The 23,765-nt window shown below is 36.9% G+C and overlaps 1 protein-coding gene across 1 annotated transcript in view; it reads right to left on the bottom strand.

The window, feature by feature from the left end:
- Positions 1–23,765, bottom strand: part of LOC108572300 (solute carrier organic anion transporter family member 3A1) — a 73,925-nt gene that overhangs the window by 15,990 nt on the left and 34,170 nt on the right. Inside the window, exon 2 of the mRNA XM_017934500.1 lies at positions 263–578. Coding sequence (XP_017789989.1) covers positions 263–474 — 212 coding nt within the window. The 5' untranslated portion in view covers positions 475–578. The remainder of the gene's footprint in view (positions 1–262; positions 579–23,765) is intronic.

The raw sequence follows: 23,765 nt of genomic DNA, 5'->3' as shown, positions 1-23,765 counted from the left end.
GTGTACGAGTGTTCAAGCCTAAGTGTTCCGCAATAATTGCAAAAATTCGCAAGGCGGAAAGCCCGCTTCTCATTCTTCCCGGCAAAGAACAAGAGTGCGGCTGTATATTACTCGTTGGAGGAGAAAAAAAGATGAAGAGGAAGAAGAAGAAAAGGGTTGATAGCGGAGGGTGTGGGTGGGAGAGAAAAGGAGAGCAGAGGTTCTCGACTTCCGGTAACACGGAAAATAGAGAGGAAACGTTTGGTGAAAAGGCGAAAATCACCTTTTGTGGCCGAAACCACCGCCGCTGCTCTCATTCCTCTTGTGGCCACTCTCGGATCGTTTGTGGCCAAAGGCACTTGATATGCTCTCGGCGCGTTTGTGACCGCTCTCCGAGCGTTTGTGGCCGATGAAACCGCCGCCGGACTCGGTGCGTTTGTGAGCGAACATGCTCGAGCTCGAGCCGTTCCTCTTGTGCCCGCTGGTGGACGCCATTTCTTCCTTGCCCGCCTCTTCTTCGCGTCCCTCGACTTCCTTCCTACCAAGATCGCTGAATTACGGCTCTGCCAGCGACATTTTTGGCCGAGTGCTTCCGTTGCCTGAAACCAAAACGCGAATTTCCCTGTTAGCCATTGTCGATTCACTCGCCATTCCGAATCACCAGTTTGTCAACCCATTTTATGGACCAACTTATTCTCCTCACACTTAACTTTCTTTCGACGCTAACACAAACGTGTTCATTTCAAATTTGCATTTCTTCCTTCGTTTTTTTTTTTTTTTTTACTTAATAAGGGGGTATTTGGGGTTAAAGGACGATTTTTTTAGCTGATTTCACGATTTTTTTTCTGGGCAACGAACAGAGTCAGCGTGTTGCTGCTTCGAATATTTCTTTATTCATCTTTCGGGTATTTGGGATTACTAATAGAGACTTGAAACGTTCGCAACGTTCGGAGTTACGAGCCACGAAGTGCGAACGTCCTTATTGATTTTTCTCAAGACTGACGGATTTTCTATAGGCCAGAAAAAAATTGAACCAAGTGTCCCTTCAATCTTTATGCGAATTTAAGAGATTCTGAAAATGTTTCTTAAAAATTACAATTAAAATTATTGATTACGTATCGTCGTTCCTATTAATGCAATAGTAATTTTTACAATAAGAGTGTACATAGTTATTTTTCATTTGGGTAATACTTATGTGGATTCGGTGTATAAATGTACAGAAAATTCTCCACATTATCCTATTGCCATAAAAATTATGTTTCGAAACCGTTGACATCGATTGAAAGAAAGAAGAGCCGAGTGATACGAGCATATTTTCCCATTGATGTAAATGGGTTAACAGATGAATGCTTACTCTTGACGTAAAGGTATTACATTAAGTGCTCCATAAATAAAAAATTCATTACGTATATACTGCAACATTAATTATGTGCAATAGCCAGACACATGTCTCTCTATTCTCCTACATTTATCAATCTTTCAACCACTTTAGACACGCACATTCGCCTCCAACTTGACTATTCTCTTCGAAAACACTTGCATAATACATTATTATAGTACAGAGAACGAATTCTATATAAGTTCTTACAACAAGTGTTTCGTTACACAATGTAGACATAATTTTGCACAATACTTAGCCAGAGCAATTCATCGCATAATCAGAACTATTCAACCGTCAACTAAGTGCAACATTGATACACAGCATCAACTACTAGTTGCAATGACAATCGATAGATATTGAAACTCCTACTGCAAATTCACTTGTTGCAAGGCAATTAAAGATTCAATTAGAACCAATTAAGCCATTCCTACTCAAAATGTACAGGGTGATTCTAGCAACTTGGCCAGGCTACAGCTCTGTTCCAAGTGAAGTTGGAGAAAGAATTGTAGAGGAAAAGATTGCACTGTTTAACAACCTCTATCATCCTATGGTACGATTTCTTTTTCACAAAATTTTGGTCGACATAAATCGACTCTTCGTGTAATTTTACAAATTAAAGGGCTCAAGCTGAGGTCGTTGAACTCGACGATATTTTACGAGATATTTCACTTTTTTCGAAAATTTACAGCACTCGAACGTTTCACTATTAATTTTAATCACTTTCCCATACGTTTCTTCACATTTTCCATTACTCAAATTTAACCAATCACTCTTAATTCATTCCTTTCCTTTAATATCCTTTAATTCTTTCCTAAGCCTTTAGGCCATCTATCGAAACAGTTACCAAAATCACTCGGTATTCAAATTTCTCCGCACATTTGACGTGCAGAAAATCTCGTTCCATCGGAATCGATGCATCAGCTCTGCAACGATCAATCAATTCGAATTCGCTGGAGCTTACACGCTCGAGAGGTTGAACAGAAGTCGGCGGCTGGGCCTGTTCGTTCTCCAACCAGGAACGATAAAACCTGCGCGGAGCCATTGAAAAAGGCAAATCCGCGTGTTTGTCACCATTTGATGCAATCAATTGACATCTCTATATTCCACAGTTCAACGAACCCTGCTTCTGGTAAGGTCAACGCCGTTCAACAACAGCGCGAGCCTGGGACCGAGGCATAGCCGGGCGCAAGTAGAAATACTGTCATCTTCGTTAGGAAGATAGCAGCAGGATAACTGTATGTGCTGCCTTCTCTTGCCACGACGTCGTGCGCGTTGTAGAGCTGTTTCCAAGCGATAACTCGCGAGGAACTTCCTCGTAACACGACAGGAATCGTTCGGCGACAAAAGGGAGAGCCTCTTCGCGACCGTTCGATGAAAACCACGGCACGGATCGATAAGGTCGAGGTTCCGTTCGATTTTCGACGATCTCGCGTCAGAGCGCTGAATTCTATCGAGTTCGATGAGATTTTTGTCGTAACGATGGTTTTATTTCGTGTATTTCACGAACGAGGATATTGGATTTCGTGTAAGAGCTCTCGTATCGATGGGAAAAATTGTAGGTGTTTACGTTTGCATATTTGGGAAATGTGGAGGGTACGCTCTTGTCGTTACGTTTTTCTTCTCCTTCGACGGATTTCAAGTACGTGGCTTCTGTGATTTCTTTTAATTTCAGCGTATATCGGGATAACAATAAAAACTTAATAATTCAAAATTTATCCTCACTATTCTTACTTCTTTGAAACGTTATTTCTATCAAAAGTTACCTCCATCACTCTTAACTCTTACTTAGAAGTGACTATTTTGTGTCAAATGACTTGTAAATTTACTATAATTATTCTAATTATAAATACGCCCACGAAAAAAAAAAATTTAATACGTAAAAATTATTTGTGTATCTACGGGGGTAGGGGAGGGTCTATAATAAAATATATATAATAATAACATAATATCTCTCACACTGTCGCCTAGCTGCAGTTAAAGCGATAATGAAATCAACCGAGTTACTCCATAGGTACCTATCGATAAGTAACTGTTGTTCAAATTATATCGTGTTTGATCTCATTTTAATCAGAACAATCTCGTTAATATGTTAGAATAATTTTCATAGAGAAAAAGTTAAAAATAAAAACGCTCGGTTGCCTCGAGACCCTCGCTTCATCCATATCTTTTACTCGTTGTCCTTGTCCTTCGTTCGGCGAACTACAAAGCGACCCTCGAAAACCGTGTCTTCTCTACCCAAACTGACGCCTTTCATAAAATGGCTTCCACGTCGTAAACGAATCATTTTCAACGTCCATCATCAACGTATCGTCGTCGTCGTCGACGTGGAAATCGTTCCTGTCGCAATAACAACGTGGACCACGCAACGAAAGTTTCAAATTAACTTGCACAATTAACGCGTTACGTAAACGCGACGCAGCTCATTTCGTCATGGCGGGAATCGATTAATTCGACGCTAATTTGAATTCCAACTTAGCGAGCTTCCGTGCCCACCATCGCAACCGGCCAGCAGATGACTCTTGCCGGCCATTTTACTTCTTAGCCAACCCTGGCCCGCACCACACACTTATTCTTCGCGATCTATTTTTGATGGAAAACTGTATCTAAGCATCGGACACGGCCCAACCGAAATTCCGTTCGCCATCTTTAGCACAATTTCATTTAAAAGAAGAAAAGGAAAAATACGGGGGAAAAATTGAATTGGAGGGAAAGATGAGAATCTGAGAAGAAATGCTAAGATTCTTATTGGGAATTGCAATGTTAAACGTTGACAGTCTTTTGTGAATTAACAGTTGTACGTTAAAATTTTAAGTTAAGTTTGTTTGCAATTTTCCTGCGTTTGTAATACTTCCATATTCCTAAGTTTAGTTTGTAATATCGAAATATTGAATAATTGAAGTAATTGTAATATTAAAATATTCCTACCAAGTTTGATACGGTATTGTCATAAGTTTAGGTCACGCTTAACGTTTTATAGCAATTGGTCCATGTTCGGTGAACTATTTTCAAAATTCATTTACAAATAAACCTCGTTTTCCTTTTCTCATAATTAACAACATATCGACCACTGATAATTTTTTTAAATTAAACGAATTTTAAGTACAGACACATATGCTTCGCATATTAAAAAAAAAGAAAAAAAGGAACGATTAGAATTCGCTAAATGTAATTTTCAAAAATATTCCACGACACCGATCGTCTGCGTGTCCAAACACAGGCACACTTTTAATGCACCAGTAAAGGTCTCTTACTTTGTCATTTATTAGGTATTCGTGTATGTTTATTATTAAAAATAAGCATGCAAACGCAGGTGCAGATTGTACGTGTGCGATAAAAACGAGCACCGTTCAGATTTGCAACGGCGGAGTGGATATTGCGAGCACGGATACGTGACTTCTTTGGTAGTTATTTCTGAAATTTTATATTTATATATTCTTTCCATTTCGATTATCCATTCGGAATCTCTACTCGAAAGTGTATCGTTAATACTAACGCGTTACCCAGATTATCCAAAAATTGAAGAAGTTACTTTTAAAATTGAACATTCTACGGTGTTTCGAGAGATTTGATAATCATTGTCGAACCTTAAACGAACGTTCAAACGAAGAAAATTTTCCAAAAATCATTTCGTACGTTATTAATCGATAAAACAAAAATTCATTGTTGAAAAATAAATATTTCCTGAAAATCTTCATCTTCCATACAAGATTCAAGATTTTCCCTAATTAAGAGTAATTTCAAAAGATTATCTGTATAAGCTATTATTTCAATACGCGATGCACTGACTCTAGTATTTACTAAAATTCAAAAATTCTCGTATAAATTCCGAAAATAGATTATTAATTACGGTAAACTACTGAGACGGTTTAATTAAGGGTGGGCATGGTGCTGCTTTAGTTTGAAATGATTTATAAACACATAATTAACAGAGGAAAAACCGTGAAACGGCAAAACGTCAACATTCTAATTGTTATAACATGTAAACAGAACTTTAAATTTAGTGTAAAATTGAAAGAATCAAAAGAAAAATCGCGAATTCGTATCTTTTTCGATTCTAGAATATAAGAAAATTTGAATAAAATACGCGACGAGAATTGGGGAGAAGCATAAGTTAAACGCGTAAAAATATTCAATAATAAACGAACTAGGGATGAAGCTATTATTTCAATACGCGATGCACTGACTCTAGTATTTACTAAAATTCAAAAATTCTCGTATAAATTCCGAAAATAGATTATTAATTACGGTAAACTACTGAGACGGTTTAATTTAGGGTGGGCATAGTGCACTCGTTCCAAATCAGCTCACAATATACAATAATAAATCAACTAACTACTTAACATGCAAATCATGCAAATTCGTTGGATGGTAAATTATTAGTAAACAAAATTCAATATCAGAGAAAATATCTGAAAAATTTCAAATTAATTTGAATTGCTGGAAGAAAAGTAACGAAAAGGCAACCTCTCAAAGTCATTTCAATATCCTATTCGACAAGTCTGAAGAACAACGATGACTAAAATTCAAATGTTTATTTCCCTAAACCTTCAACATAATTTCGAAATATTTTATTCGAAGCGGAGTATTCCAAGTCAGTATCGATAATTGAAGAAATTATTTGATTGTATTTAAAGGAACCGATTAAATGTCTAGCAAGTACCAGTAATTGGTAAAATGATTTATATTTGTTTTAAAAGGAAAATTTCTAATAGGTATTAGTTCAAATGAATTGTTATTCAGTCTATTGTATTGAAATTGTATTGAAATTCTAATTGATTCTAATGTATACAAGTGTTACAAGAAGGCTGAGTGTGTACAGGGTGGACATAGACTAGCTAGTAGCCCCCGACCACTCTATTCACATCTCAGAACCTTCAGGTCAAAATATGCCGCGAAGTGTCTAGGGCCCAGTATAAAGGGTGAATAAGTTCGCGGGACATCGGTGGGTCCTTATATACCTGCGGTACCCTCTCCCCAAAGTCATTAGCAAAACAGGCGGGAAATTTTCGCGGGAGATTTTCGCGGGAGATTTTCGCGGGAGATTTCTGTTATCGTTACACGGTATAATTTATCAATTTTCACAATTTCGTTATAAATTTATACTTCCGACAATTTGTTATAACATTGCATATAACAATTTATACGTTTTTACAATATTCTTCAATGGAAACATAGATTTTAGCGTTCTCGTTACTTACTCGTGGTTAAATTAATTTCGTAGGGATTAAAAATCAGGTTGACCTGTGGTCGTAGATTAAAAATAACCATAGTGCAGCTAAATTTATCGTGTTAAATAATTCTTATCTGAAACGCGATTCTCTAATGAAAAAAACAAACAGATCGATCGTCGACCGACTAAGGTTAAAAAGAAATTCCTGTTCGTGCGCGTAGAACAGTAGACGCGTGTTCGATCAGTCAGGTACACACCAGTAGCTGTTACACATCCCAGTCTCACCTCCTTGAAAGTTGGATCGTCGTTCTCCTATCACTTGTGCGGGACACGTGAGGCGCATTTTTTCACGGTGGTGTTTTTAGATTATCGACCGGTCACGGCCTTGATTTCGTACCGATGAAAAATTGAAGCCGGCTATGCCGTGCAGTATAGCCGGCTAACGAATTCAAAGTCAGGGATACATCGTAATACATGGCCCGCGCGGCGGGCGCAGCCACGCGTGCCTGACTAGAACACCGCATCAGCTGTTGATGTTTCATCGACTTCCGGTGAACTTCGCCCTTAAATTTTTCATCGACTTCGTCGTCGCGGAAAGAGTTATGCGTCGTGATATGTGTTGGAGATGTTAACACTGAAAGAAACCGCGATTTTTTACGATTTTTCTTGAGTTCTTTGTGGGGGTCATGCGCCATTTTTGTATACAGGGTGTTCCGGAAATTGTGGTACCGGAAACAAGGCGATTTTTCACGTAAAAGTAAGTCGGAAATATAGAAAAAACAGAGTTTGAATATTCTTTAATTTTAGAATTTCTTTGAAATTAAAGTTAATTTCTTTAAAGTTAAATCTTCAACTTTCCACAATTCCAAAGATAACCAGTAAACTATAAAATAGTTAATCATTGCTAATCAACTTGAAGCAAATATACTTGGCACAATTTTCAAAGATACAAAATTTTGCAAAAAAATTTAGAAAAGTATTCTTTAATTTTACAAATCGTCGTTTTCTACTCGTTAGGATATTTCATTAAGTATTGCTACAATAAGAAGACTTGGCCTAGAATTAATCATGAAAAAGACAGAAATAGAATTTTTTACAGAACGAATTATGTACATAACGTAAGAGAATTTCTTAAGTACTTGCATCGATTGCAAACGAGATTACAGATACGATACAGAAGCGAGTGAAGTGCTAAGGATTAAACTTTCCCTCATTGGCTGATCAAATTTTCGTTACTGAACTACCGTTAGTCGCAAACCCAATTATACACCGTTGATCGCATTATATCTTGAGGTTATACACCTCGTTCTCTTCTACCCTCAAATAGCATTATGATGTTATGGGGTTATGTACTCACAAATCCCTTCCGGCCACCATTTTACTTCATTTTTTTTTTCCTACATCGTTCAGATAATATTTCTTCAACGACAGTGTCACTCTTTTACTGTTGACCATACAAATTTTAAATAAAAACGCGAATTCGTTGTTTGATTTCTTAATTAAAATTGGTCAAAATGGTAATTAAATTATATAGATTCGACGAGATTTTATTTCAGTGTAAGCACTTTTTTTCGTTTATTTATCTGATAATAGCATTTACATTACTCGCATAAATGAAGACTATTAAAATCTTCTTACTTTATTATTATACGTATAACGATCTCTTTTTTCCAGCGAATGAACACTATCGCTCGTAAGTTTAACCATGCAATGCAAAGCTGCGATGTAATTCAATTCATTTCATCGAAATAGAAATAAAACGAAATAAATTCCAATATCAAAGTGAAAAGAGTGAAATTTATCATTCTCGCCTAATTCATTTTTTCCCACAGTCACTCTCAATTTTGCTGCATTTCAACGGACGACGTGTATGTAAAAAATATTCCATCGAAATTGCCCCATTTTCATTCCTAAACGGATCATTCCCCCAAGCCTCGTACGCAGCAGAAGCGCTTCATCATAACGAGCATCGATTTCCACACTTTAAGCGGAACCGCATAAACCATCACGCGTGAATCACGATAATTCCACTCGGAAATACATAATATTCTATTTTTCGTTCGTAATTCTACACCTTATTTCAAATTTTCAGTTTAAAAAAAAAGAAGATACCATTTACGATGGTAAAGAAGAAATCCATTTATCATGATAAATCTTTATCACAAACATTATGAAAAATAATGATTTATTTTGATAAATTACACTTACTTTTTCGAAGGGAATGTGTCGCGAAGGAAACTCCAACGAAAGAGTTTTCCACCCTTTTCCACAGATTTCTCGATCCCACTCTGATCGAATTATCAAGCACACACACATTGTGCAAACACATTCACAGAGACGACGGTGGGTGTGTTTGCGCCGGTGACAAAATATCGCAACGAGTAAAGCTGTTACACCTCGGGCCACATCGTGCGTGCCACATTTTCGAAACAGTTTCAGTTACCTCGTCGAAGCACCGTTAAATTCGCCAACGATCCTTTTTTATTGTACCGTTCGGCGCCTTCACACGCGTACACACTTTTGGACACGCGGAACAACGAATTTCAACTCGTTAATTACCGCTTCTGTGAACGTATGCTTCAGTATCCTTACTTTTCAGACGCGGAATTATCGGTTTCTTCGTGTTCACAGTGAGATAATTGAAGATTTCTTACAGAAAACGCTTGAAGTGCGAAAATGGAAGAATTCGAGATTTCGGGATCGTTGAGAAACGAAGAAGAAAAATGAAGGCCGTGGTTTTGTCTGAAGAAGACGACATAATTCGTTCAGCTAGGATTGGAAACCCTTTCAGAGCAGAAGTGTGAATGGAGAAGACGGAATATATAAAAGAATATATTTTTCGAATTTATAATTAACAATAAGAGATGGCATTTACAGAGTGTTCTACTAGTACAATTTTCTTTTTCATGAATTTGGACTGTATTAATGTAAAAAGTAGAAAATTTTGCGATGTATTTGGGTTATTGTATTCTTAGTCATATTTAGCAATAAAGGCCAATCAAATTTTCTAAATAATTTGAAGTCGAGTAATTTAATATCTAAGCTAAATTTTGTATCGACGAAATACACTGTAACTCTCTATTTTTATTAATAAAATGAGATAATTGTATTGTTTATATTTCTTAGGACAAACTTCATATAGTTCGTACGGAAATTTTCGGCCACGGTTGATCATCGCCTATCTTTATTGACCTAATTAATTTTTGTACAATTACTTTCTTATGTTTGCTGGAGAATATCGTTTAAATGCAACGGAAGTTCACCTGTGTTTTTCTCAATTTCAAAAATTCAGGTAGAATTATAAATATTATACTGTCTCGCGATGTAAATTTAAGTAAATTAGGTTGAACTGTAACATAAAAACGTTGCTTCAATTTGAAATAATTTCTAAACACAGAATTCACAGAAAAAACAAACGAACGCAGCATAACGTGTAGTTATAATTGTTGTGATATGTAAATAGAACGATAAATTTAGTGTAAATATAGAAAACGTATAATACAATTTATTTCATGGTATTGTAACAAGCAAACGTTGAATAAATTCCTAATTCGTATTAAAAAAATTATTTAACACAATAATTTCAGCTTTATTATGATTATTCTTGATAAATGACCACAGGTCAACTTGATTTTTAATCGTTATAATCTTTAAATTCAGTGTGAATAGAGAAAATGTGTAATATAATTCATTTCACGATATTATAACTAATAAACGTTGAATACATTTTTGATTCGTAGGAAAAGAATTATTTAACACGATAATTTTAGCTGTACTATGGCTATTTTTAATCTACGACCACAGGTCAACCTGATTTTTAATCCTTACGAAATTAATTTAAGCACGAGTAAGTAACGAGAACGTTAAAACGTACGTTTCCATTGAAGAATATTGTAAAAACGTATAAATTGTTATATGCAATGTTATAACAAATTGTTAGAAGTATAAATTTATACCAAAAAATTGTGAGAATTAATAAATTATACGTTATTATAACATTACAATAGAATGCAAAATAGAATTACGAAAGAATCGGCGATTTTCTGCGAAAAATAATTGATTCCCGCGAAAAACGAAGGATTTCCCGCGAAAAGTGACCGATTCCCGCGAGAAATTATCGATTTCCCGCGAAAAGTGATCGATCTCCCGCGCAAAGTAGTCCGTTTCCCGCGCAAAGTAGTCGATTCCCGCGAAAAATAGTCGATTCCCGCCCGAATTATTAACGACTTTGCTAATGATTTTGGGGAAGGGGTACCGCAGGTATAAATAGACCCGCGAGCTCCGGCGAAATCATTTACCCTTTATACTGGGCCCTAGACACTTCGCGTAATTTTGATCTGAGGGTACTGAGACGTGGGTAGGGTGGTCGAGGGCTTCTGGCTAGCAGCCTATGTCCACCCTATACACACTCAACTACCTTCTCTCAAAATTTCTTTCTGAAATTTACTATTAGACTTTGAATACTCTGCTTTGAATTTTTCTAATTTTTCTAATTATTAAAACTTAAACTTGGACTATTCAAAGTCTAATAGTCCACTATTTACTACTGAACTACTGCTACTTTTTGCTTGAAATAAATTTAAATAATCCTTCGGGTCGTTAATACACGCGAGAAAATTATTATCGAACGTATTTCGAGATTGTTTTGAGGGTTTAGGGAAATCGAGATTTCAGTTTGTTATTGTTGTTCTTCGTACTTGTCGAATAGGATATCGAAATGAATTTGAGAGGTTGCCTAATGAAAATATTTCGGCGTTTCAGCTGTCCATTAATTAAATACTTTGTTTGTTACAGGTTATTTCTAAATTTAATATGTACTTTTCTTCCAGCAATCTATAATTTTATTTTCTTTCAGTATTTATGATATTTTCTATGCTATTGAAAAATGAATTTTGAATTTGTTTCATGAATTGTGATTTACTAATCTAATTCTTCGCAGGAGTTGCATGAATTTTGCATGTTAAGTAGTTAGTTACATTATTGAATTGTATATTATGAGCTGATTTGCAACGAGTGCACTGTACTCGTTGCACTATGCCCCTAATTAAACCGTCCAAGTAGTTTACCGTGATAAATCAATTTTCAATTTTGATAAATATTAGAGTCAGTGCAACGCGTATTGAAATAATAGCTTCATCCTTAGTTCGCTTATTATTGAATATTTTTCCGCGTTTAACTATTTCCTCCCAATTCGCGTTTTTGCTTTTCTTTCAATTTACTCGCGTTTATTTGATACTTTCTTTCAATTTTTCACTCGCGTTCTATGAAAGTTTTGTTCGATAGTAGAGTCTAAAGTAATATAAATTCGCGATTTCTCCCCCTCTAAATGAATCGCGTTTCGAAGCACTTTTCGCGTCGCCCATTCCACAGTGACTCACAAAGTGTGAGTCTGTGAGTCTTGGGAAATCAACGCTTGGAGGAAGGATGACCATCTGAGAGGAAGGAAGGAAGGAAGGATGCAACGAAATCGACATTGCAGAGCCCAGCTGCCTAATCTTCGAATTGTGAGTGACAAAAATGGGTTTTTTTTCTGGTGATATGGGTAGTTAGTTGTGTTATATATTGTGCTGCCCCTAATTAAACCGTCTCACTAGTGTTTCGCAATTAATAATCGATTTTTACGAGAAGTTTTCAATTTTTCAAAATATTAGAGTCAGTGAATCGCGTATTGAAATAATAGCTTCATCCCTAGTTCGACTTATTATTGCATATTTTTCCGCGTTTATCTCATATTTCCTCCCAATTCGCGTTTTTGCTTTTTATTCAATTTACTCGCGTTTATTTCATACTTCTTCACTCGCGTTCTATCAAAGTTTTGTTCGATAGTAGAGTCTAAAGTAATATAAATTCGCGGTTTCTCCCTCTCTAAATAAATCGCGTTTCGAAGCACTTTTCGCGTCGCCCATTCCACAGTGACTCACAATTCGTGAGTTTGTGAGTCTTGGAAAATCAACGCTTGGAGGAAGGATGACCATCTGAGAGGAAGGAAGGAAGGAAGGAAGGATGCAACGAAATCGACATTGCAGAGCCCAGCTGCCTGTCTGCGAACTGTGAGTGAATTTTTTGAGGGTTTGGTGATTGGTTATATATGTGTGTGCATGTGCATGTTTGAAGCTGAACTACCAAAACTTGGAAGAAGAAATCAAAGGATGTGAGTTCACATCCGAACTCTACTGCACTAAAGGTGCAAACGCCCTCCCATTATTAGAGTATCCCAATAGTATACCGCGTTAATTCTTAATAGAGTCAATTTTCACTACGAATGCCCATTACTTTCGATCGATACGAGAATTTATTACGTCGCGCCGCGTTTCATAATAGCTTCATCCCTTTTTCTTTCTTTGCTTTTCTTTTTTTCAGAGCGTTCAGTTGATACCTCCCTTAAACCTTTGCTAAATACCCCATCTAAAATGGACTACATGAGAAAATGGAGGATGGTAAAAATTCGCGATTTCGGGTACTAAATAAAATTCAACGAATTAAACTACACTTAAAAGAAATCGCGATCCGTACACAATTTCGCGCGACACTTCCACAGCTTCCTAAGTCTGGTGGGTCCTTCAGTCTGGCTTTGGGTCTCTCAATCTGGCATTGGGTCTTCCAATCTGGCATTGGGTTATTCAAACTGGCATTGGGTCATTCAAACTGGCTTTGGGTCATTCAACTCTGGCTTTGGGTCATTCAACTCTGGCTTTGGGTCATTCAACTCTGGCTTTGGGTCATTCAAATCTGGCTTTGGGTCATTCAATCTGACATTGGGTCATTCGAACTGGCTTTGGGTCTTTCAGTTTGGCTTTGGATCATTCAAATCTGGCATTGGGTCATTCAAACTGGCATTGGATCATTCAAACTGGCATTGGGTCATTCAAACTGACATTGGGTCATTCAAACTGACATTGGACCACTGGTGGAACCAAATTCAAGGCTTGGAGGACTCAAAACTGTGTGGTGGAACCAAAATTCGATGCTTGGAGGATGCAAATGCTTCACTGAGGGAATTTCAAAAGTTCGATGGATCTGAGAGGATGAACAGATGCAACGAAATCTATGTTACAATGTCCAGCTGTGTGGTAAGTGGTGAGTCGCATCTTTTTCTTTATTAATTAAATATTTGTAGAGAAATATTTCAGGTATACACTATTTATTCGTTAGAAATAATCAAATTTATTCATTTTCAGTAATTTCAGAATTTCATATTATGTACTTTAGAAGATATCCTAACAATTTATCCTCCTATTCCAATTTAACAATATACTTTTCTTACAGAACTTCGATACTATGATTTTAAATATGAAAATAAAATATATATAATAAAGATATCCTAACAATTTATCCTCCTATTGCAATTTAATAATATACTTTTCTTACAGTGCTTCATTGTATGTTTGAAAAATGTACCTTTTTATCGCATGTTAGCTTTAATTAATTCTAAGATCGAAAACTGTACCGAGTATGAAGTGAGCGTGAACGAGTGTCTTAACTTTAAGTAGTTCGTAAGATAAAATAAGTTAGCATAAGACAATAGAAAATATTCTATTCATCCGCCGATGGACGTCGTGGGACGCGTGCGTTTTAACTTTAAATAATTTATCAAATAAAGCAACTAATTCTAAGATAGAAAAATTGTACTAAATACCATGTGAGCGCTCTCTTACAGAGATACGCGACACATTTGTAGCATAGTTAATAAAATACCATCTACATTTTTACTATCGTGATTTACAATTTTTCAACATCCTATTAAGGAAGAGTATGAAATTTCTAGAATTTAATATTGCATTGCAGAAAATGAAATACAAGACACTCGTATATCGTATCGCGAATTATTCTAAAGACACGAATTTTTCATAAAAGTATCTATTTCCTTTGCTACGAATGAGAATCGCGTATCTCTGAAGATAGAGAGCTGCCAGTAGGGCATGTGTTTTTGTCGGGTCCCTTGCGTAGTCACCTCCTCGTGGTGGGACCTGGTAATTGGTATCCTTTTCCAAAGAAAATTCTCACTTTTGCAAAAGGATACCAAGCTAAGAACTACGCATACCCGTGTACACTCTGATTCTCACGAATTCAGAGTGGACTGCGGGTACTAGTTATACACCCAATTGAAAGTTTTAACTTTAAGTAGTTCGTAAGATAATGTAAGTTAATTCTAAGATAGAAAATGAATAAAATGCCTTCTGCTCGAAGGCATATGGGAAAATATTTGGACTAAGAAGAAATTGGTAGAATCAAGAATGCAAATTTAGAATTATTATACGAGCCATTCGGAAGCCAAAATGAAATTCTTCCAAGTTTAATATCAAAGCACATGCTTGCTGCTTAACTCTTCATAAATACTTCTATTCATGTGTCGTTTTCTATTTCATCCCTGGTATGTTTAATGTATCAGTTACTTAATCGCAAGTTTAATGAAACAGTACCCATTTTCATTCTACTTTTCCCAGCAGTACTGCAATGTCCTTCGAATTTTTCTCATGGCCCAACAAACTTTGTTACTCGTACAAAACGTCAAGCAATCGTACCAATTTTCTCAAACAACCTAAATACCACAGACTTAAATGCTCTTTAAAAATGATCCAATTCCCCGAATAATTTGCTCGATCAATGATTCTCATCTGGCGAAAATAAACGAAATTTGGTCAAAATAGGAATTGATTTCTCGTCAAAAAATAAGAAAAGCGTTCCGCTAGAAAGGAAATACGAAATTTCTTAAAAGAGTAAGCGAAAGAAAATAGAGTTTAGAATTTGAAACGTGGAAATCTTAAAGGAAATTGATTCTTCGATCGATTCGAAATCCACGAAAGATTGTTTCTCGATTTTTCCGCCTGTCGACGGGAGAAACTCCTTAACAAGGAAAACAATGGTTTATTTGCGAAATGGAATGCAGGAACGACAGGGCAACGAGGTAGAGAGCCGGCGTTCGCGGATTCGCGAGGCCAATTTCAGCAGTCGACGAGTAGCACTCGGTCGAGTAATTTTATTTTGCTCTCGTGAGCATTTTTATTTTACACCCGGCGGTGGGAGCAAAAAAGACGTCCACCACTCGAAATAATTACGAATCCGACGTGTATCGGCTTTCTCTGTACCCGTAAAAAGGGAAAACCGTGAAACGACAAGGCGATCTATCGATTGGGGCCTCGATAGATCTATCGGATCGATCTTTCGTGTTACGAATTTCATTGCTAGAATTTTTGTTAGCGATAAAAGAGGCAAGAGTTAAAGGAAGTTTTCACATACGAGATTGAATATTGTTTCATTGTTAAAAATAATACTGAATGGAGGAATTAACCATTATTCGGTGAAAGTAAATTCAATGGAATCACAGCCTAGTTTTTAAAAGTTGTTTGAAAAATTTGTCTTAAATTATTTATTTTATTTTATTTCTTTTCCAAGTAACTTGAAACATTTTTGAAATATTTTCAACGGTACTTGAGAAATTTCAAATTCCTTCTACGAATTCTTCTATTTTATCTAATGAATTATAGTCTTGTAAATGGAAAATGTTTCAGATTTTTCGGAAGTAAAGAAAACCTATTTAAATAATTTCTAAACTTTATCAGCTGTTATACCGAATAGATAAGTAATGCAAAAATTATATTATACAGATATCTGTATAATCCATTTCATTCTGAAGATAAATTTATGCTAAGAATAATAAGCTATACCCCTTACCAAAATTTAATAAATTATTCTTCCAAACTTATCAAACTAATAGTAGAAATGAATATGAAAATACATAATTGGAGAAAAGTGTGACCCAAAAATAGATAATAATTCAATAAATTATTCTTCAAAATTTTTCACACAATAGAATAAAGAAATTTTCGATAATTCATTGTTGAACGAGCACGAAAAGTAAAAATTACAATGTAACTATCTTCTAAAATCAAATTACATTTATCGCTTAAGTAGCAGTCATTAATATCGAACAAACCGTTCTTAGCGAATTCGTTTTACGTGCAACAGTTTATCAAAAGTGCATATTTCTATTTTACGTAAGTAGCTACTGTCACTTCGAGTCAGAACCGAATCAAATTCTTTAAGAGTTCTCGATGCCAAAATGAACAATGACCAGCTGCAGTTGCCAGAAGGTTTCAAATGTACGTAACGAGAAATAACGTGTAAAATAGAGAGGAACGTCGAATCGTGTTTTACGCGGTATCGTTTTAAATTGTGGATTTTACGTCGGTGAATGCGGGTAAACACCGATTAATGGGCGTGCAAGAATGAACAACTTGTGTAACGAGATGCGATCATAGTGGAAACGTAGTTAAACATTCACGCAAGAATACAAATTTCTCGGTGATATATTAAATGGATCATTTTAACGAAGAACTTGAGAAATGGATCATTTTCAGCAATTACAATTGGAAGCAATGTTAATTTTTTTTAATTTTTACTAGAAATTGAATGAAATTAATGCAAAATAAAATTAGAGCAAAAATTGTAAATAGAGAAAATATTTTATGATTTAAATTACATTTGTCTGATAAAGCTAGTATCGTATATCAGTGAAAATATGCCGCGCTTTTCTCGTAAGGGGTAGAAATTTGTGAGAAGAATAGGAGAAGACAAAATTTCAATATTTTATATACTCGGTACAATGGTTTGAATAAATTTTGTAAATTTGCAATGATTTTCGTATAAAGATGGTAACAGAATTTTTTCTAATTTGCAATGGTTTTCGCATAATGACGATACCACCAAATTTTTTAAAATTCGCATAATGACGATACCACCAAATTTTTTAAATTTGCAATAGTTTTCGCATAATGACGATCCACCAAATTTTTTAAAATTCGCATAATGACGATACCACTAAATTTTTTAAAATTCGTATAATGACGATACCATAAAATTTTTTAAATTTGCAATAGTTTTCGCATAATGACGATCCACCAAATTTTTCAAAATTTGTATAATGACGATACCACGAAATTTCTTTAATTGACGACCATTTACAATTTTTATATTATATACAACAAACTCATTTTCAAACTAAATTTCGTGTGAATAATCCCGATGTGGTATAATCGATAAAATAAAATTCCAGACTGAATCTTTCTTTTCCCTTCAAAATCTTAATAAATTCGTAGGTTTGCTTCACATTCAATAACTATCCTAATCCTTACGAACAAAACTACACGTAACAACGCAGAATTCCCCACACGATTAAAAGAATGAAAAAATAAAGTGAAAGTTCATGTTGAAATTTTCATCGTAAAAAATTAGAATAACACCTATTCCATATTGTTCGACCAATACCAATTAAGAAAGCAAAGCGCTAATTACGAATTATTCTCACAACCACGAACGATGACTCAATAATCTCCCTGTGATCTTAGACCTTAAGAAATACCAACGTAGCAGATGAAGAGCAATGAACTGTGAGAGCAGACCGTTAAAAGATGAACTAATCTGATGTTTCTCGGTAATCATTATTCGTTATTACACGGTTCCTCCTTGTCGAAATTATAGAACGGGAAACGAATTTATTTGCAATTAGGTTATTAACGCGGTAATTTATAACACATGGTAAAAGGCTATTTTTGAGTTTAGAGAATGTATCGAAATACGTCCTGGCGAAAGAAATTAAAGTTTGTCGCTTCGAGTTTTTAGAAATTCACTTCTTTCTTTGTAAGTTGCCCGAAGACGCATTATGAAGAGGGAATTTCCGAAGGGTCATTCTGAAAATAGTTGTAATGGTCAGGATATGGAAAGGTCAGAACCTGAAGGAAATACCACGCTGTTTGCCAACATCCGCTACTTTCAACGGAGACACTGTCACGTTGATTAATAGATTAATAGATACTTGGTACTTGTATCAAAACAGGTAGTATTTTTTACCCTATTTCGAACGAAATAACTCTCGTTGGAGGATTTTGGCGCACTTACACCTTAGTTTCACCCTTCTACGATTCAATTATACATCTAATGTCTTTCGGTCGAAAGTGATCTGAACATACGAAATTCGTCAATTTATAATTTCAAGAAAATAGAATCGAACGTATTAATAACAATTTTCTTCGGTAACGACAGGAATTCTTGAAGAAACAAGAACTTGACGAGTCGAAAAAGACCCAAAGGCCGCAGCAGGATTAATAAACCAAATTTTGCAACCGTGGTTAACCTTTTAACTTGCCAAAAACGCCTTCTGTGTGCCCCATACCAAATCAGTTATGACTTTTTTCTTATACCTTGAAAAAAGAAATGTATCAGGTTTAAAATTACACGTGTCATTTTCCAAATTCCAGGACAAGTTAACTCATTCTGCGCGCTGGAGAAGCATCTTCCTATGACGAGTTAACTCGTCATCCCCAGTTAAAACGTTAAAAAGTGTCTGCCAGACACGTCACATTTTAAAATCTATCGCAGCGAAAGGGTTAAATAAAATCGCCATTTCCAACCAATCTACACCTCAAAAACCACGAACAAGAAAAAATAGAACAGGGAAGGCATAAACCTAAGAACTACCTCGTTAAAATCATAACGTAACTTTATCTCCTGTACACTTACACATAAACCTCCACTGCGGTTTCCTAATTAACAAAAAATCCACGAAAATTCTCGTAATTGCATAATAGACTCGGCAAGACGGTTCGCGGCATTTTCCCCCGTAACCCAGTTCCCGGTAACCGCGTCGATCCATTACTCCCACAGCCGGTTATCGTCTTGGTCTTTGTGAAAGTGTGCGGCAAGCGGCGAAACAGCCGCTCGCGGATTCGGCGAGAACTTGAAATACGCCGTTGCGGCGCACAACGATGCTATCGTGCGGCTTGGCCGCGGACGAACCGCTGACCTAGTGGCCAACCCATCGGTGTCGGCTTGAAGACCTTCCAGCACGCGACGGACCATTCGATCCTTGCTGCACGTGAGGATGGATGGACGGATAGCGAGCACCGCTCGTTAGCCCGTACCACCGCGATAGAGGCGTCGCGGCGCGTGGCCTCCGCGATATCGCGCCGCTGCTGCGCCGCCCGATCGATAGTTCGCGTGCAATCGGCCCAATACGTCGATCGAGAGGGACGCGCAATCGCAACCTTTTCTCCTGCTTCCTCCACTTCCTCCTCCTCCTCGCGAAAATCGAACCCGCCCGAGAGCAACCGGTCAATTGGACCCACACATCGCTCGACCGTCGTGCACGAATTGTGAATTCAGCGGCCTTTGTTTTGATTCACCTCTTTCTAACCCTTTCGTTGCTAGATGTGACTACATGTAGCCGTATAGCGTTGAACGTTTGCTGTGTATCGATGGTGGTTCGTAGTTGTCAATGCTGAACACGGTGATAAAATTGTCGGTCACCTGTGACCGGAGATTGCTTCCTCGTTGGTCACCTGTAACCGGAGGGCCTCAAATTTTTCGAGTAATTTAAATAAAATGAATATCGTCAATTTTAAAAAATAACAACGAAGGGTAATGTAATACTATGCTCAGAATAATGAAAAGTTTCTCGTGGACCCCTGAGCAAAACATGTAAATCTGGGGTGGCAGTCGACGTGTTAACCCTTTAACCTATGACTTTTTCTCTGACTTTGCATCTGAGCAGGTATTTGCTGTTTTAGTACTGTATCAGGTAATAAAAGCTAATATGTTACAGATTAATCGTACGTAGTAATCCTCAGTCTTACGAATTAAAACGAAAGTTAGGATTACAATGAATTTTTCTTACTAATAGTTTTGTTACAACTTGACCAGAATCTCCGCCACGGGTCCGACACTTTGTTGTAGGTTAAAGGGTTAACATTGGAAGGGCTGGATAAGTCAAAATGATCTCATTAGCAATTTTTCAGAAGAGTGAATTTTTGTGCAAGTAAAGCACGATTGAAAAGTTAGATTAATTAAATGCAGAAAAGGAAGTCGGTAAGTTGCTAATGGGTCCATTTTTAAATCTGATCATTCTGATATTGCAAAAAAAATGAATTCCTAAATGAACAAAGAATTTTCACTGCAGAAAACTGAAACATTGACGAAGAATCTTTACTTCACCCGTTCGTGACGGTTTCACGTCAAACTCCGCAAAAACCAGAAAACCATATCACCGCGATTAATCTCATCTTTCTATTATTCAAATCTCGCGCGCAAAAAGAAAAACGTCATACTTACATCGCAAAATTATTCCCTCTATAAAACTGAAACCGCGAAGAACACAACAAAATCCAAATTTCCGATGCAATTTCAATCGTCACAATTTTCGATTAGAGAAAGAAACGAAACGTCGGTCTGTTACGACACCATTTCTCGACGAAATGCACCATCGGCCACGAAAACCCATTTTATCATACACAAACCGGTTTAATTAGCCGGAGCTTTTGTCGCGATAAATTTCGTCCCGGGCGGGATTAATTTAATTCAAGGGTGGATCGAGGTCCGGCACGAAGAAAAGAAGACGGGAAGTGTTGGTCGCCGCGTGTCACCGGCCGATTCACTGCTGCACAATGCCGTACACGCCAAGAATTGCGCCGCCCACTTTCGTGACGGCAGATTGTTTGTCGGGGCGAAACAGCAAAAACGGGGAAGGCTTTGGTGGAGCTGCCTGCTGGCTGCCATTCGCTCGAATAGAGCTGCTCACCCGGTTCGGTCGCTCACTCTGAATAAATCTAACGTCATGATTGAAGAGCTTGCGAATTAGAGGCTGCGTCCGTGCATTTTCAGGCTATAAATTGATCTGTTTGCTCGGGTTTTACGCGGCGACCAACGATGCTTTGTCGATGTGCACGTGGATATTTCCTGCAGTTTGTGCCGAACGATTTTCAAGCTAGGGTTGTATTGCACGGAGTGTCCAATTTTAGTAAATTAGCCGGTGTGTGGAAAATTGTTCGGAAAGGAGTTGAATGGGTTTGGGAGTAATTACTTTTTCCTGCATTTTGATCCTATCTTTCACCTTAATTTAATCCTTCGTGTTTCTCCTTCGCGCGCCTCCTGTTTAACTTAATCGAAGAAATTCAACAATGATAAATTTTTATTGAAAAGTGCGGATGGGATTGAACATCTATCGTTTAATTAAAAATCAAGAGTGAGGGTTAATCGATGCACCTCTTTAGTTTCTATAACAAGATTCTGTTTCTCTGTCAACGCTTTCGGATGTACTCTTCCATTCAGTGGCACTCAGCCGAAACTTTTCTGGCAGATGTGCAACCCTTTCATATGTTTCTTCACAACAAATCTTCGGTTCGTTTTCGTCACCGTACAATTGTGAGAGCTGAGGGAGAATTGAGGGACCAAGGGGAGAGCCGGGGCTTAAGGCACCCTATTATTGCTACTTTTGATGGGTATGAAGACCCGATCTCACGTAAACTTCTACAAACAAATTTACAATTCTGCATACCCATTTGGGCTCCAAAGTTTATTTAAAAATGCAAAATACCGTAGAAGTAACAGAATATTTGTGGGTGTTTACTCTGGAACGAGAGTTTCCTGAACGGAGAATGCTTGAGGTATAGCGATAGAGGTGCGAAAGAAGAGTGTTTAGGACAGAATACCTGAGATTATCCTGTGAACAAAAGGTAGTTACGTGGCCACCCAAGGATTTAGGTGGACTTGGCTGTGAATGAGAAAATAATAATGATAGAAAGAGGAAGAATGTCCAAGTTCGAGAATAAAGAAGCGTGGAAAACAGGGCAGTGGAAAACTCATTGTCAGTGTGGTTTTGAGAAGCAATAGCGTAGACTTGGATGAAAGAATATTAAATGTATCTGCATAATTCTATCGTCAATTAAATATATTTCATTGTAGATTACAAATTCTTATTACAATACCAGTGCTTCTAATTTAACCTCCCCTTGTTTGCCATAATTCCTCGGGAACCTTATTTATATTTCACTCGACATTTATATATTTCAAAGGGTTAACCTATTAATAGCTTACCAATGATAATTTTAGCATTAAAAAACTGATCTCCCTCTTTTATTTTCCGTCTGTTTTTAAATACAACTGAACTTTTACAAACAGGCCACGAATCATTCGTTTTCCTATCTAGGCTAAAACACGATTTTGAAAAAAAAAAAAGCTACATACCACATATCGTTATTTACTGCATCTGGTCCAAGCGATAACATATCTGTCGGTGACGAAAATAAAAAATTCAACCATGCTCACTTCCATTGCTGCTAATCTATGCGGTGTCACGTTTCGTTCCATCTTTCCCAAATCAGAGAAAATCGTTCCCATGAAATGTGCATCACGCATCGGTCGAGCTTGTCGAATATAATTTCATGCCGGAAAAAATTGAATTAAGGAGAAAATATGTGCTATTGATACATGAGATTGGTTCGCTGAGAAAGAAAATTTCTCTACATAGATAGAAAGGAAAAATAGATGTTTTATTCCATTTATCTACTTGGTCGTATATCTTCAATAATAATAATTCTGGAAAATTTGCTCTAGTCACCAGTGCAGTGAATAAAAATGAATTCAAGAAAGGTGAAATTTTTAAAATACTTATAATACTGAGATGATATAGAATTATCGTCACCCCAATATCATTAAATAAAAATAATTAGCAATCCTGAAAGTTAAATTATGACCATTACCTCGGGTAAATCAAATCAACCTATACACCTGTAATTTGCATACAAAAATATTTCATTACCACCCTAAAATATTAACAATGAAACCCGCAATGACATTTTTTAACCCCTTAACGCTCACATTTTTCTCAACTCAAAATTGGTCAATTTTACTTTTTCCTAATTATTTCCTAGGTGTATAAAAATAAGTTTCCCGTTATTCGTAATGCTATTAGTAACTCGCGTATTTTGCCATAATGGAAATAAAACTGAAAGAAAATAATTACACAAAATTGCACTTATTGGACGATTAATTACCAGTAAATCGGTTCGACACGAGCAACGTCTTTAATTGCTGCATCTTGAACGAAAACTTGGCTAATTACACCGTCTAATCCCACAGTTGGAAAAACTTTCTGCAAGTTTCGCCGAGGAAAAAAGGATTCCTCCTCTGTGGCGTGTGTCGAAGTTCGCATCGGTACACCCGGTACATGCAGCAGCAGCAGCAGCAGCGGTCGCCGGAAACTTTTGGCACCGCAATAATATACCGCTATACGGGTACTGCAGAAAAATATAATGCGATGGCCCGCTAGGTGTATATAGAGTGGACCGTATACCTGTCCCGTGTACCGAAATGAAACGCAAACCTCGGGTCACGGGGACATATTGACTCCGCGATAAATCACCGCGATTGCAAGTATGCGCGCGATGGCCATTCCTCCGATAGAAC

Source organism: Habropoda laboriosa, unplaced genomic scaffold (genome assembly GCF_001263275.1).
Source record: "Habropoda laboriosa isolate 0110345459 unplaced genomic scaffold, ASM126327v1 scaffold65, whole genome shotgun sequence".
Taxonomy (NCBI): domain Eukaryota; kingdom Metazoa; phylum Arthropoda; class Insecta; order Hymenoptera; family Apidae; genus Habropoda; species Habropoda laboriosa.
The sequence above is the reverse complement of the archived record's forward strand: the minus strand, read 5'-3'. Positions and strand labels throughout refer to the sequence as shown.